At 41.9% G+C, this 14,040-nt stretch overlaps 3 protein-coding genes across 3 annotated transcripts in view; 1 reads left to right on the plus strand and 2 right to left on the minus strand.

Annotated features, from left to right (window-relative positions):
* Positions 1-1,540: 1,540 nt before the first annotated feature.
* ucmab (upper zone of growth plate and cartilage matrix associated b) lies at positions 1,541-4,439 on the minus strand (the record flags this gene model as incomplete). Its single annotated transcript, XM_079567550.1, has 5 exons — positions 1,541-1,704; positions 2,359-2,457; positions 3,987-4,082; positions 4,215-4,283; positions 4,382-4,439. 5 exons carry the CDS (start codon positions 4,437-4,439, stop codon positions 1,607-1,609), a joined length of 420 nt encoding a protein of 139 aa, XP_079423676.1. The 3' UTR covers positions 1,541-1,606.
* A 631-nt stretch (positions 4,440-5,070) lies between these two features.
* Positions 5,071-6,491, minus strand: LOC306971829 (tubulin alpha-1B chain-like). Its single transcript, XM_079568227.1, has 3 exons — positions 6,359-6,491; positions 6,143-6,291; positions 5,071-6,067 (listed from the first exon to the last, which is right to left on the minus strand). The coding sequence occupies exons 1-3, from the start codon at positions 6,474-6,476 to the stop codon at positions 5,087-5,089; spliced, it is 1,248 nt and encodes a 415-aa protein (XP_079424353.1). The 5' UTR covers positions 6,477-6,491; the 3' UTR covers positions 5,071-5,086.
* Positions 6,492-12,106: 5,615 nt separating this feature from the next.
* The window catches only part of LOC306971602 (cyclin-dependent kinase 17-like), a 33,991-nt gene continuing 32,057 nt past the window's right edge, over positions 12,107-14,040 (plus strand). The window contains exon 1 of the mRNA XM_079567927.1: positions 12,107-12,242. The gene's annotated coding sequence lies outside the window, so the exon portion shown is untranslated. The remainder of the gene's footprint in view (positions 12,243-14,040) is intronic.

Consider the following 14,040-nt stretch of genomic DNA (forward strand, 5'->3'; position numbering starts at 1 on the left):
GATCAGCTGCTTATGCTGTAGCTGCCAAACACAAATATGCAAAATGCATGCAAACAATAAAAAAGAAAAGAGAAATCAGACTATAATATTAGTACAGATATAGTGCTCAGACTTGGACTCAAATATCTCATAGTTCAGGGGCAAGTGTTTGTAATATAAAATGTTTTGAGTCACTGAGCCGCTGATCCCTCATTGGCCCACTGTCGGCTTCACTGTTTTTGACATGCACCTGTATATAATTGTCTTTACTGAAAATATTTAACTGATGTCTGTATTCAAAGTGGCAAATTATGAATGCAAATCTACTCAAATGTATCTCGATAAGGATTGTTCCCATTTAAGCCGAATATTAAAAACTCAGTGGTGTGCCGTCCAGTGGTTGAAATATCGTGGCTCGTGTCAAAACAGCTCCCTCAGTCTCTCTGTGTAATCACTGTGCTTTCATACAAACCTGTTGAATTTTACAGACTTCTCTGCTTCTACGGAGACACTCGCACTGCCAGGAGGAGAACTCTGTCTTGTACTTCTTTTCTCTTTATGGCTGGCTACAGCTGTATTTGATTTTATTATTACTTAACTTGTTTTCACGTGATGTCATAACAAATATGGCTGGCAGACATCTTTTTATACAGGACGTTCCATCAGATTTACACCAAAATTGAAAGCAAATTTGTTTTGGGCTGTGTTAGCAAAAAAGGAAATCTCAGTCAGATGGAAGACATGATTTTTGTGGTCTCGATATTGCGTCACCTGTTGTGATAACAATGATTTGGTGATATATTGACTGTCTGTTGGTCCCTACCTTTATTCTAATTAGTTGCTCATGTGCCTACATATTAACCTGGTTTATAGTTATTATCTTTGCAATTAGTTCATAGCATCATAATTGAATTCAGATTATTTGGCGACAATAACATCTGCCGAAAAAGTAATTAAAGCCACCACAAAGAATTACTGACTCCTGTCCAACATGTTAGATTATGACATCACCAGATTTTTTTTTATTATTTCTTTTTCTACTTGAAAAGAACCTTATAGCATGGTCCACTTAATTGCGGACTTTCTGAAAATTTCCAAAAATGTTAGTGTAGTCGTGACGAGCCTTTATTGTAAATATAAAACTCAACAACAGTTTGTTTGGGCCTTGAGTGTTTATTTTTTGTCTTCCCAATATTTATTTTCCCCCAAACAAGACAAGAAAGCTTAATGAAACGGTGAAAAATCTGTCAGTATGCATGTTTCAAACTGTTCTTTGTAGATGCATGTATTAAAACGGGCTTGTTTGCAAGTGTCCTCGCTTTCTTCACATTTACAGTGTTTAGGTTAGTAAACGTTTGTTATCTAAGTTTATATAGCTGCATTGTTAGTTCAGATATAGTTGATGCACAAGAAAACAAGCAATAAGCAATAATATATATAGTAACCACTGGCAAAATGCATCAATTCAGACTCGAGTTAAATCTGAACTAGTAAAATGGTATAGATCTTTGTTCTGAACTGATACCGAAAAGGTCTCGCTTTCTTTAGTATGGCACTCTAGTTTCAGACATTCAGAACTGTATACATGTCATGTCTTTGTACTTCCTGAGAGCCTGCCCCGCGAGTCTTAAATGGACTGGCGGTTGTACTCTTGAGGAGGGTGGCGGCCGTCGTAATGAAACTCCCTCCACTGCTCCGTGCTCTCTCTGGTCCGCTCATCTTGCTCTGGGATGCACAAAATCACACAGGCCATTTGTCAGTGTGAATTTTGACAACAAAAGCATAATTCCTTTTAGTTGACAGAATGTTATGCAAATGTTGTCGACTAAAACGTGTAGTGTAGCAAATGGTTTTCATTATGCACGGCTTCAAGGGCATTCTGCCGCACACGCAGAGGATAAGACTTGCTCCTGGAGGTTTGTATTTGTATGGTTTATGGCTCTGACTGAATAGGAAGAAATTACAGTCACACAGTTTCATCAGGAGCATGGATCTGTTAGTCCTTTCTATGAAAAAAAATAGTTTTTATTGGTCAAACATATTAGGAGATAGATTAATTTAATACTGATTATTCATGAAAAATTAAAGCCACTCTGCGGAACATTCTAGGGCTATGTTGCTAAAACCTGAAGAAAACAATATAAAATAATAAACAGTCCAAACAACAAGCTTCAAAAGAGGCGTGACTAAAGCTTATGTTTGGCTGCCTACAGGCAAAACAATAGGAATCAGCAGGTACATCTCCATGGAAACTGCAATGTCCAGCTCCCAAAGTGACAAGTTTTGTTTAGGTATTTTCACCACTAATGCACCCTTAATGAAACTAAGGCTTGTGTTTGACCGTGGCTTTCTACTGCATTTGACCGTGGCTGTACATACCGTCATTTACTTCCTCTGAGTGGTTCTCGTACTCATTTCTTTTCTCCTCATGAAACTCTCGCCTCCTCTCGTCTGCGGCGAGGACCTGCCTCTGCTCAGCTATGCACAGGAAATTATATTCAGACATGAGAAAATAACACCTTAAGAATACATGGCAAAAGCACAACATAAAAAAAAAAATAAAGCATTAAAGCAACAGTATTTCCTCCCTAAACTTCTCACATTCAAGGGTTTTCTGAGGTGACTCGAGAACATCCCGTCATTTGAAGCAGTCGTGTGAATTATTCATAACAACCAGAGGAGGAATGCACAAAGGTTTGGATGCTACACAAACGAGACCGAATGAAAACGGAAAGCATGTTCTGTGGCGAGTTGAATGCACTTTAAAGACGGTGTTTGTAAAGGTGCTGCAGCCCTGAGGTAGCCTGTGGTATGGTGACCTTTGGAGCCAGGTCACGACATTTGACTTGCACCTCAATTATCTGCACAAGCTGACGCACGCTGGGACCTTCTCCTCCAGAACAGGATTAAAAGCTTTGCCGTGAATGTCACCTTTTAATTTCCGCAAAATTAAGGGGTTGGATTGAACATGTTAACTTAAAAGATAAATATATTGTAACACTTTAGGCACACTGTTAGACTGTGGTTAATACTTAAGCACCAAAACAGGGATAAACGTTAGTGCTTGGACTGCGATTATGTTGAGTAGGCATTGCATAAAATGTTATCAAATAAGGCACACGTTTCAAATATGTTCTGTGAGGGTCTCCACAATGCCTTCTGACCGGAGGGTTGGTTTCCCACCTGTGCCCCCTTGTGCACACAGTTGTTGAAGCCCATGAGCAAGACCATTCACATCACAGTGCATGAGGTGCGTCAAACATAAAACCTCTTCGAGCATTCACCCTTCCCGTTTTCATCTTAAGTACAGTGGCGTATTGTGTGTCATGAAAAAAGAAAAATCTTCACTTTCCTGTTGGCAAAGTTAGAAAGGCAAACGGTGAACTGGAGGCGAACTTTCAGACCTCAAACAGAGGTATATCACTGTCCCTCCCTCCTTCCCTCCCTCTGTCTCTCTCTCTGTGTGGATGGGAGCTCCGTGTTGGCCTGTGGTTCCTGCTGCAGACTCCCAATGGCTCATTTGACCAGTATCTACTTTGACGCAATAAATATGACTTTCCTTCTCACTTATTTCTATCATTATTTTAAAATGTATTGTGATAACATCCTCCTTTACCGAGTAACTCAAACACAGAGAAGCAATGTTTTCTCTTTTGTCTGAAGTGATCATGTTTTGTAAAGAATTGCAGCTCATACAGAGAGAATTACTGATTGGATGTAGTTTGACATTTGCAGAAACATTTAAGACACAGTAGGAGTGTGCCTCGAATGTGAAGAAACCATCTAAATTGTCTTTTCGCTGGCTGTGGTTTGCATATTCATTTGGTGCATGTTGAACTTGTTTTGGTCAACACAAACACCAGCTTTGTTGAACAGCCAATATACTAGTGACTCGACATATGCAGCATCTAGTGGGAAAAAAAACACACTACCCGTAATGACTGCAGACGCACACAGTTGCTAGAGCTGGTCGGACTTCAGGGCAAACAGACCCAGAGTAAACTCACCATTAATCTCATCCTGGGACTTGGACGCTCTCCTGCTGCGGCGTCTGAAGAAGTTTGACGCATCGGCTTCCTTTAAGAAGATCTTCTTGAGAGGGCCTGGGTAAAGTAAAGTTGAAAATTATGTAAGAGGGTGTGTGGGAATTAGTGTGTTGGTATGTGTAAGATGTACTCAAAATCTGTGATCAAATCAAATACTATACTGCTATCCATGGGTCTTAAGTACTTTACCTTTCGATTCCTTCTTGTTGTTGTTGTTGTTGTCACTGGGTACAGCTGCAGAATCGGCCTCTGGAGTCACTGCAAAACAAACAAAAATGCAAGAAAAATAAAACGGGACATGTCTCTATAATATATTCCAGAACAGAAAACTCCTTATCCGAGTGTCCGAAACTCACTGGACAGTGCACAGAGCAGCGCACACAAAGCCAAGAGTGATGCGTAGGTCCAGGACATGTTTGAGTTGGACAGATGTGGGCAGTGGGACAGAGGACAGGAGAATGTGGGAGAGGCGAGAGCGAACAGGAATCAAGAGAGGCATTAACAGGAGGGAGGGGACAGTGGACAGGTCTTGGGGGCTGGGCAACAAGAGGAGCAAAGAAATGGGACAGACGATTTGCCAGAAATGTTGCATTATGCCCATCTGTCAGATAGTTTCATTGTTTTTAAACTGGAGGGAATGTCCGTATAGAATGAGGTGAAATAGTATGGAATAAATTACATTGATGAATAACCAAATACCCTAAAAAACGTCAGAAATACCACTATCGACCGGGGTCTTCAGGCTCATTCTTTTCCTTTTCTACGTTAAATGGATGCAACAGACAAAAACATTTAGTTCAATTGGTTTATTGAACAACTTTATAAATTATTACAATTCCTAAAACCCTTCTGAATAATGCTCTGAATTGAAATAAAAGACAATAGAACTGTGAGCCAAATATCAATAATTTCAATGTTGAACAGATAACACAAGATGCTCTTCTTTTCATTCGAGCCTTCAAACAAAATAAAAGTCACTTTAGAACAAAATTAATGAATAAAATCAAATGAGAAAAAAGTAATCGAACAATTTATTTAACGAACAAGTTTAAACATGAAAGTTAGTACTCCTCTCCGTCCTCCTCTCCTTCTCCTTCCACTGAGTCGGCGCCGACTTCCTCGTAGTCCTTCTCCAATGCGGCCATGTCCTCTCTGGCCTCAGAGAACTCTCCCTCCTCCATGCCCTCGCCCACGTACCAGTGCACAAAGGCGCGCTTGGCGTACATCAGGTCAAACTTGTGGTCGAGTCGAGCCCAGGCCTCTGCGATGGCCGTGGTGTTGCTCATCATACACACGGCTCTCTGCACTTTGGCCAGGTCTCCTCCCGGGACCACAGTGGGCGGCTGGTAGTTGATGCCCACCTTGAACCCAGTGGGGCACCAGTCCACAAACTGGATGGTGCGCTTGCTCTTGATGGTGGCGATGGCAGAGTTGACATCTTTGGGAACCACATCTCCGCGGTACAGCAGGCAGCAGGCCATGTACTTCCCGTGGCGAGGGTCACATTTGACCATCTGGTTGGCCGGATCGAAGCAGGCGTTGGTGATTTCAGCCACTGTTATCTGCTCATGGAAAGCCCTCTCCGCTGAGATGATGGGGGCGTAGGTGGCTACAGGGAAGTGGATACGAGGATATGGCACCAAGTTGGTCTGAAACTCCGTGAGATCCACGTTTAGAGCGCCATCAAAGCGAAGGGACGCTGTGACGGAGGACACAATCTGGCTCATCAGTCGGTTTAGGTTGGTGTAAGTGGGGCGCTCGATGTCCAGGTTTCTGCGGCAGATGTCATAAATGGCCTCGTTGTCGACCATGAAGGCACAGTCGGAGTGCTCCAGGGTGGTGTGGGTCGTCAGGATGGCGTTGTAGGGCTCCACCACAGCAGTGGACACCTGGGGGGCAGGGTAGATGGAGAACTCCAGCTTGGACTTCTTTCCGTAGTCCACAGAAAGACGCTCCATCAGCAGAGAGGTGAAGCCAGAGCCTGTCCCACCTCCAAAGCTGTGGAAAATCAGGAAGCCCTGGAGCCCGGTGCACTGGTCAGCCTAATGACAGGTAAAAAAAATAAACATGAATAGTAGGCCATGAGTTTTAACACACCATAATTACTTAACAATTACCATTTTTCGAAGCCTGTCCAACACAATGTCAATAATTTCTTTTCCAATGGTGTAATGGCCGCGGGCGTAGTTGTTGGCAGCATCTTCTTTGCCAGTGATGAGCTGCTCCGGGTGGAAGAGCTGACGGTAGGTACCAGTGCGCACCTCATCTAAAAAGTAGTTGTGAAATAGTAACCACAGCTTTAAAACTTAACTTCTGTCATAAACGTGTCATACCAATTACAGTCGGCTCCAGGTCAACAAACACGGATCTGGGCACATGTTTTCCTGCTCCTGTTTCACTGAAGAAGGTGTTAAAAGAGTCTCCTCCTCCTACAGTCTTGTCACTGGGCATCTGTCCGTCAGGTTGGATGCCATGCTCCAGGCAGAAAAGTTCCCAACAGGCATTGCCAATCTGCACTCCAGCCTGGCCCACATGGATGGAGATACACTCGCGCTGAAAAACAGGAATTTGACCATTATTAGCTTGATAATTTTTACAATTTTTTTTACATTTATTTGCCTATGATCATGTTTTGCTCGGGGCTGCATGGCTAACACAACATTTGACTAATTTCGCCATCCATCCATCTATCCATCTATCCATCCATCCATCCATCCATCTTCCCTCTCCCACTTGTCCCGTCGTTTGGGCAGCCGTTGGAGCAGCCCAAATCACGGCTCTGCCATAAAAAGCGGGAAAATTATATATAAATGTTGATGAGATACATGAATCAAATGACTTTTTTTTTTTCAGTTGCTCCCGACTAGTTTGTTAAAATATAGCATTAATTCCGCATAAACCTAATTAACATCCGTGGAAGGAAAAAAATAACGGGTTTAAAGGGACTATAAGGAGTTTAAAAATGTTAAAATTAAGTATTTTCCTCCCCCTACATGTTCCAGCCATGTCCTAATGTGTAGAATGAGCTCAGACCTGTTCACCACAACTGCCTCTAAAATCCTGTACGGTCACTCAAAAATGTGTCACTTCGGCCCGAATTGGAGAAGGGTCTGTCTGCGGCCCGCAATACAGAGGCGTGCCGTGAAGTAGGCGTGTCGTGAAGTGACGTCACTACACGACACGCCTACTACACAAAGGGAAGTCACGTTAAATCACGTGAGATTAGGCTGTCGAAAGCTGGAAGAAAAATGGCAGACCGTATGCAAACAGTAAGTGACAAGTGTGTTTTATTTAGTTTTAATCAGTCACACAAGTTATAGTGTATTCATGAATAAATGCACGTCACCCTGAACAGATGAACAGGCCACGAAATGTTCAAAGAAGTGAACTAATACATTGCAGAGAAAGCAATTTGTATTAGTTTCTCCTGAGAGTCATACCATGTGTGCCATCAACATGTCGTTAGCCACATAGCATAATTGCCTAAGTCATTTTGTATTGTTAAAATGGCAATAAGAGAAAAACAATGTGCTTCCTAAAAGGAAATATTTTTACATGTTTTCCAAAAACTGGGAAAATGGGTTAGGCTATGTGGCGAACAATGTTTCTTATCTTATCACAGTTTTCCCAGTTTATCACAGTTTCTTATCTTATCAACAGAAGTTACTGACCATATATCAAACAGGACACCACATAATTTAAGGCTACATTTGGTTCTGTGATTTTGTTGTTGTTGTTGAATTTAACCCCTTACCTCCCACCTGAACCGAGCACATTTTCTCCAGTTTGGTTTTACCCCAATCCAAAAGCTTCTGGAAAAAAGCTGTGAAAATAGCAACAAAACTGAGACGAAAACAATGATGGAAATGTGACAAAAAACTGAGAAAACCTTGACAAAAAGTGACGAAAAATTTATGAAACAGTGGCAAAAATGTCACAAAAAAATGACAAAAATGTCACAAAAAATTACAAAAAAGTTACAAAAATGAGTTGAATACCCAACAAAAAAATGATGAAAAAAAATCTGATGACGTGAGGAAAAAGATCCTCTCTATTCAGGCGGGAGTTAAGAGGTTAACAAACGTCAATCTTATTTAGGTGACAGTTCACACCCTGGCTGAGAGATTTCACCTGCCATTGCAAGAGGCCCTTGTAAAATTCGGAAGGGGGCCAAACCGGTGCTTAATTTGTAAATGAGTATTTTCAGGAACACTTTTGGTCTGATGTGATGGATTGGGGGAACAGGCAAAAACATTTGTCTGAACGCTCTCATTAAACACCATTATATCAGATACATTTTTGCCAGATCCTCAAAAATATTTCCTGGATCCTTTACCCTGAAAAAAATAATAATTAAACAGGGAATCAAATTAAGCACTGTTTGGTGTGAACCATGGTAAAATTATTATGTTAGAATTGATGGACATATTTCAATGTGCACTGCAACATCTAATCTGTGTTTGTTCTTTTTGGACAGGGAATTGAAAATGATTGAGGAGGCACTGGTGAGACACTTACCAGAGGAGGCAGCAGGGAAGCTCCAAGCCTTCAAAGACAAATTGCAAAAAGCGCTCTCCACTGAAGCCTTTCTCGGCAGGCTGTAATGGACCATAGCAAAACAGTTTTGAAAAAAAAAAATATTATTTGCTTCCATTTTTTTACGTATTAATTTTGTGGAGAGCATATTCTGGCTGCATTTCACAGAGCCATTCACATAACATGAATTGCTAAAAAAGCATGTACATAAAATACCAGATAACAATGTGATGTTATAATCTTCACTACATACATATTTGACAGACAAAACACAACAGTAATGAATGTCTGCTTGTTACAAAATGCCAAAGGAGGGCGATGGGCACAAAGTTTTCATGGCGTGTGGTCTTTATGATCAGTAATGTGAGAGCATGGGTGTAGGAGTGTGTGTAGTGGTAATAATGGCTTTAATTTGTGATGTGCTTTTCAATGCTGTGTTGACAAGTTTCTCAAAACGCCACAATGTAGTCTTTATTCATTCACTCCACACTGGGTGTAACTACTGTTGTAGCCACAGCTGGGGAAGAGTAGTCAGGCTGCCAATCTGTGCTATCGGCCCCTCCGACCACCTCCAACCAGTCTCTCACTACGTTCACACAGGCAATGTGGGTGGGTGAAGTGTCTTGCTCAAGAACATACCAGACTGCACTTGTGGCAGCCAGTATTCGAACCACCAACCATAGGCCCCCTTTATAAATTAATCTGCAAATTACACAAAAGCGCTGACATTATTTGACTCATTATCTCTTGTCCTGAGCCTCTCGTGGCAGTCATAGAACATTTTCCACTGCAAATCCCTATTGATAAATTGTTCTTTTTTTTTCTAAGTCTGAAGTAATAGCAGCTTTTGTGGGCTAATTTGCTACTTTAATATTCATAAAATTCGCACTTAAAAAGTATTTTCCCACTAATATAATGACAACAACAACAACATGCCCCAGATTCATTATTCATTATTGGGCAAAGAATGTGCAGCAAACCGATGAATCAAACTATCAATAGTATTAGTGGCTACTTGGCCTCATACCCCCTTAAGAAACATGTAGTGGGCGTGTCGTGTAGTGACGTCACTTCACGACACGCCCACTTCACGGCACGCCTCTGTCTTGCAGACCGCAGATATATAGATGTATCAGATACCTGATACCAGATATATATTTCTATGCCGCAGACAGATACACTTGCCCGAATTGCCGTCATGCACGAGCTTAATATACAAGGTGCAGTTACACATATGGCCTGAGGTGGCAGTAGTGAGTATAAAATGGCGAACTTGCTTCCAGCCCCTACGTAGTTAGCTACGAAAAGTTATTTCCCCTTCTTTTTAACTGAATCCAGGTTTAGTTGATCGTAATCGCTAGTCATTTTTATCTGTTACAATCAAAACTAATATCCTATAATCATATCTTCATTAAACAAGTTAAGATCTTACCATGGTTGAATGTAGATTTGGTACAAGTTAAATCTGCCGCGGTCGACAGGAAGTGAACGCTTGCGCACTTTACTATGTAGTTTTATACGGCGCACACGAGCGCTCTGATTGGTTAAACGTCAGTCCCAGAGAAAGACGTAGGCCTATGAAATGAAATGAAATGAATGCATAAAATGTTTTAAACAAAATGTGACTGTACAAACAACATTCCTACAGAAAGTGCTATTATCCTTTTTTTTTCTTTTTTCTTTTTTAATAAAAGTAGGCTACATTTCATCAACGGGAAAACTTGTTCCTCTATACCAGGGATCTCCAACCAGTAGCTCAGGAGCTGCCAGTAGACCACCACAGACTTTACATCTCTACACGCTTGATATCTCAAATTTTAGATGCATTTTCTGTTTGTTCTGAACATGCTGAACACAATCTGTTACCAGTTGGTTCAATATTGTACTAAAGGACTAAATTGTTTGTTACTAAAGGACTAAATTGTATTGTAGCTACTAAAGGACTAAACTCAAGTCACTTTCTTTGAAATACCATCTTGGCAAGTAATTCTTCTGGGTGCACTCCACCTTAGTTGCACTCACACTTCATGTTGTGTAAAAGTAGCTTGCTGGGTAAAAAAGGTTGGAGACCCCTGCTCTACACCTACCCCCTACAAAGAAATGTTGTCAGCAAGATTTGTTTGTAGATTAATATTACGTTTTTGTCAATGTCAGTGTGCTTTGTATCTGGATATTTAAACAACTAACTAAGCAATGTCCTGTATCTTTTTGGTCTGAGATCCCACCCCTGAACAAATGTCCCACAAAATCCACTTCCAAAGTATGCAGCATGTTTGCATGAATTCTTCACGTGAATTTTGGCTCAGACCCAGAAAAGAAAAAAAGGTTCACATTGTTTTGGGGGAATCGTGATCCAAGTGTACCTACATGAACTCCAGGGCTTACAAAGTATCTGAATCAGAATGTATAGGCCCATTTAATCTATTACTGGGAAAAGCAAGAAAGAAAAAGTCATTTTTGTCACAAATACAATCATGTAGGTTTATTACATTTACATATTACACTGCTATTACAGACACCTTCAGCTATGAGCACATGCCATTGAATCAATCAACTGTCAGCTGGTATAATCTTCATAATGCTGGGTTGTAGGTGACATCACAGTGTTCTAAAGGCCTATGCGATTATATAGAGGAAAAAATATGTTGTTTTTGAGGGAATGTTTGGTCTTGTACAGAGATCAGATCATGGACCCAGTGACTGATATTAATGATCATTTTTCTAATTCATACATTTTCTTTTTAGCTACAACATGTGGAAGTGTAATGCTGTTAATAGGGAAAACTGGCCCCTGCCCCCCGCTGGGTCCGGTGACATCATCACATTCTAGAACCTGCAACCCAGCAATTATTATTGACACTATTAGTATGTATAATATGTATAATAATAGTATGTATAATAATATGAAAATTTCAAATAGCTCAATATTATCGTTTCAAAATATAATCCAACGTTGGCTAAATTAAAGTATGTCAAGTAAACGCCTTTCATATGCCTGGAAAGTAACACAAAAAAGAAAGACCATTTTAAAACAAGCAACATAGAACACACAAAGTCAACGTTCACTGGTACTAGCATGGTCTCCCTAGCGAAACAAATGGGTTCAACTTGTGAACAAAAAAATATGGACCCTTGGAGTTAATTCAATGAATACCATTTATTCATGTTTCAGTATCAAGGGGGCAGTGAAGTAAAAAGTGTAGGAATGGAGAATAGCGCTACAGCCGTTTCTCCACCAGAGGGCGCTTAAAGGCCACTTTCATCACTTCCTTGTTGTTACCGCGCGTGTCCTGGACGCGGCGCTGTTCCCCTACGTGCAGTACTTTGATGACACGGCGGTGTGTGTGGCTGTGGCAGGGGGACAAGATCAGCCACTAATCCCCTCAGTCTCTCACTCTGCCATGGTCTCCGCTCGACAATACCATCCCAGTGCTTTGTTTTCCTCCCGGACACCAAAACTTTAGCAGCGAACGGTGTGCGGGGAGAGCCATGTTTTCAGACGCCGCGACCGAGGGGATATAAGCGGCCCCATCGGGAGGAAAGTCGCCTCCAGCACGTCCGCCGAGCCGAGGGTACAGAGGAGGCAGCAAGTCGTAGCTTTCACACCCGGCAGGACAACACGGCGTCCGGCCTGAGGAGCAGCTCCGAGGTCGGGGAAACCGGTCGGACCCATCGTTTCTGGTAAGTTTGAGTTTCGCGTTCACGTTCACTCCCGCTTTGGTTCATTTTAGCCCACGAATCCCAAATCCGATCAAGAAGCACGTCCACCCCCCCCCAAGGGCTGACACAAAACACGGGTTAACAATGCGGCAATGTTTACTTCACAAGCTGCGTTTGTACTGAGCTGTTCAGCCTGTCCTATTCATGGGTGAAAAAGCTGCGTTTTACTCAAACAAGCCGTAACTGTGAGTTTAGTCGTTCCCCCCCAGGCACAACAACTAAAGTTCACCCATGTGTCCGAAATCATTGTTCGGGCTGTTGATTTCTGGCCCCGAGAAGACAACGCGCTTTCAAGCCCAAATCCGATCTCAGAACTACCCAGAAAGTCAGGATCAGGAAGTGTGTTACATTGTCATCCTGCTCTCTAATGTCTAACCTGAAGCTGTATCCTGGCCGCTTCGTCGTGGTTTTATTACGATGGTGGTCGCATTTCACCGCTGTACAAACTCGCTTTTAGCCGTAAAATAGGTGTTGTAAAGGCTCGTCGCTACTTCTTGCATACTGCTCGCAACCAAAACATCCACGACAGCTCACTCACTTCTCTGACCCACATTTCAAATGCCTTTCATGTCTCGAGTTTGACAAAGTATTTACAAATGCCACTCACTAACCTCTCAGATTTCTTTATCAGGTTTGAGAGAAGCAAGACAAGCGCTCATGTGGGAAGTATGAATTAAAAAAGAAGAAAGAAAAAAAAATCCCAAGTGACTGCATTCAGTGCATTCCTGTACTTTTTCCTGTTGGGCTGTGATGAGTGTGAAGTGATCAGGATGTCTCCCAGAAGACAAGACAATGTTTTGGAAGGACGTCTTTATTATAGCCAGTAAATGCTGGGACAGCTTCTTATACTTTTAGCTAAAGAGGAAGTTCTTATCTTGGCTTAATAAGATGTCTAGGGTTTGTTATAGCCTATACACTCTCCAAGCACTTAGTCCTTTACACTTACAGATCGTAGTGTTGTAGTTAATGCTTATTCTCATTTTGAGGTTGATACCACCACTGAGTGTGGAATGAAGGAAGAACAAATCTCAGACAGTTTCAGCTTCAGTGAAGTGCTTTGGGCGACTTGTGTCATGTCCAAAGTGCTACACAAATAAATAAACTTCCATTACATTTTTCACAACAACTACTGTCTCATAACATATTACTGTTGCTCTTCAACTACCACCAAGAAAACATCAGGACCAAATGCGCAACAAACCAGGTTTTAAAAGGTGCTAAAATGGACCTAATCTTACGCCCAATCATAAATAAACTAGTCTAGACCATGAAACATAGATAATGCAATTGTACCTCACTGAAGTCTAAAATTGCAGATGACCCACCCTGACTAACACCGTATGAGAACCGCAAAAACTCATTACACACTCTCTGATTATGTATTACTCATGTAATACTTATTCTAAGTATTTCAAATCCCATGTTCCAATAGTAAAAGCTGTATCATTTTCTTGCATAATTCATTTCATTTGTGCTAAAATACCCCACATCCTCTAATCCCGGACCCAGCAGGAGTCCAGGGAGCCGTGGGGGGACAGTGTGCCCGTGTGTGTGTTGCTTTGACGTGGACCCGTTCCCTTGGTGAGGGCCTTGGGGATGATAGTGGAGGAAACTTGAGCTACTGTGTGGCAGCTGTAGCCACGCGGCGCTGATCCCTGTGGTCCTGGAGCAGATCAGATAAGGGTCTGTTTGGGTCCACTGTCCACTGCTGGGGGGCAATGTCAGGGCGGCCAAATAGATGCTCAATTAGAAGATGCCC

Source organism: Gobius niger (assembly GCF_951799975.1).
Source record: "Gobius niger genome assembly, chromosome: 12".
Classification (NCBI taxonomy): Eukaryota; Metazoa; Chordata; class Actinopteri; order Gobiiformes; family Gobiidae; genus Gobius; species Gobius niger.

Excerpts from the sequence above, each read along its gene's own strand:
- LOC306971829 (XM_079568227.1), bottom strand. The coding sequence starts at position 6,476 with ATGCCCAGTGACAAGACTGTAGGAGGAGGAGACTCTTTTAACACCTTC. Across the intron at positions 6,292-6,358 it reads CCTGGAGCCGACTGTAATTG|ATGAGGTGCGCACTGGTACC; the intron begins GTATGACACGTT and ends ACTACTTTTTAG. Across the intron at positions 6,068-6,142 it reads TGGACAGGCTTCGAAAAATG|GCTGACCAGTGCACCGGGCT; the intron begins GTAATTGTTAAG and ends ACCTGTCATTAG.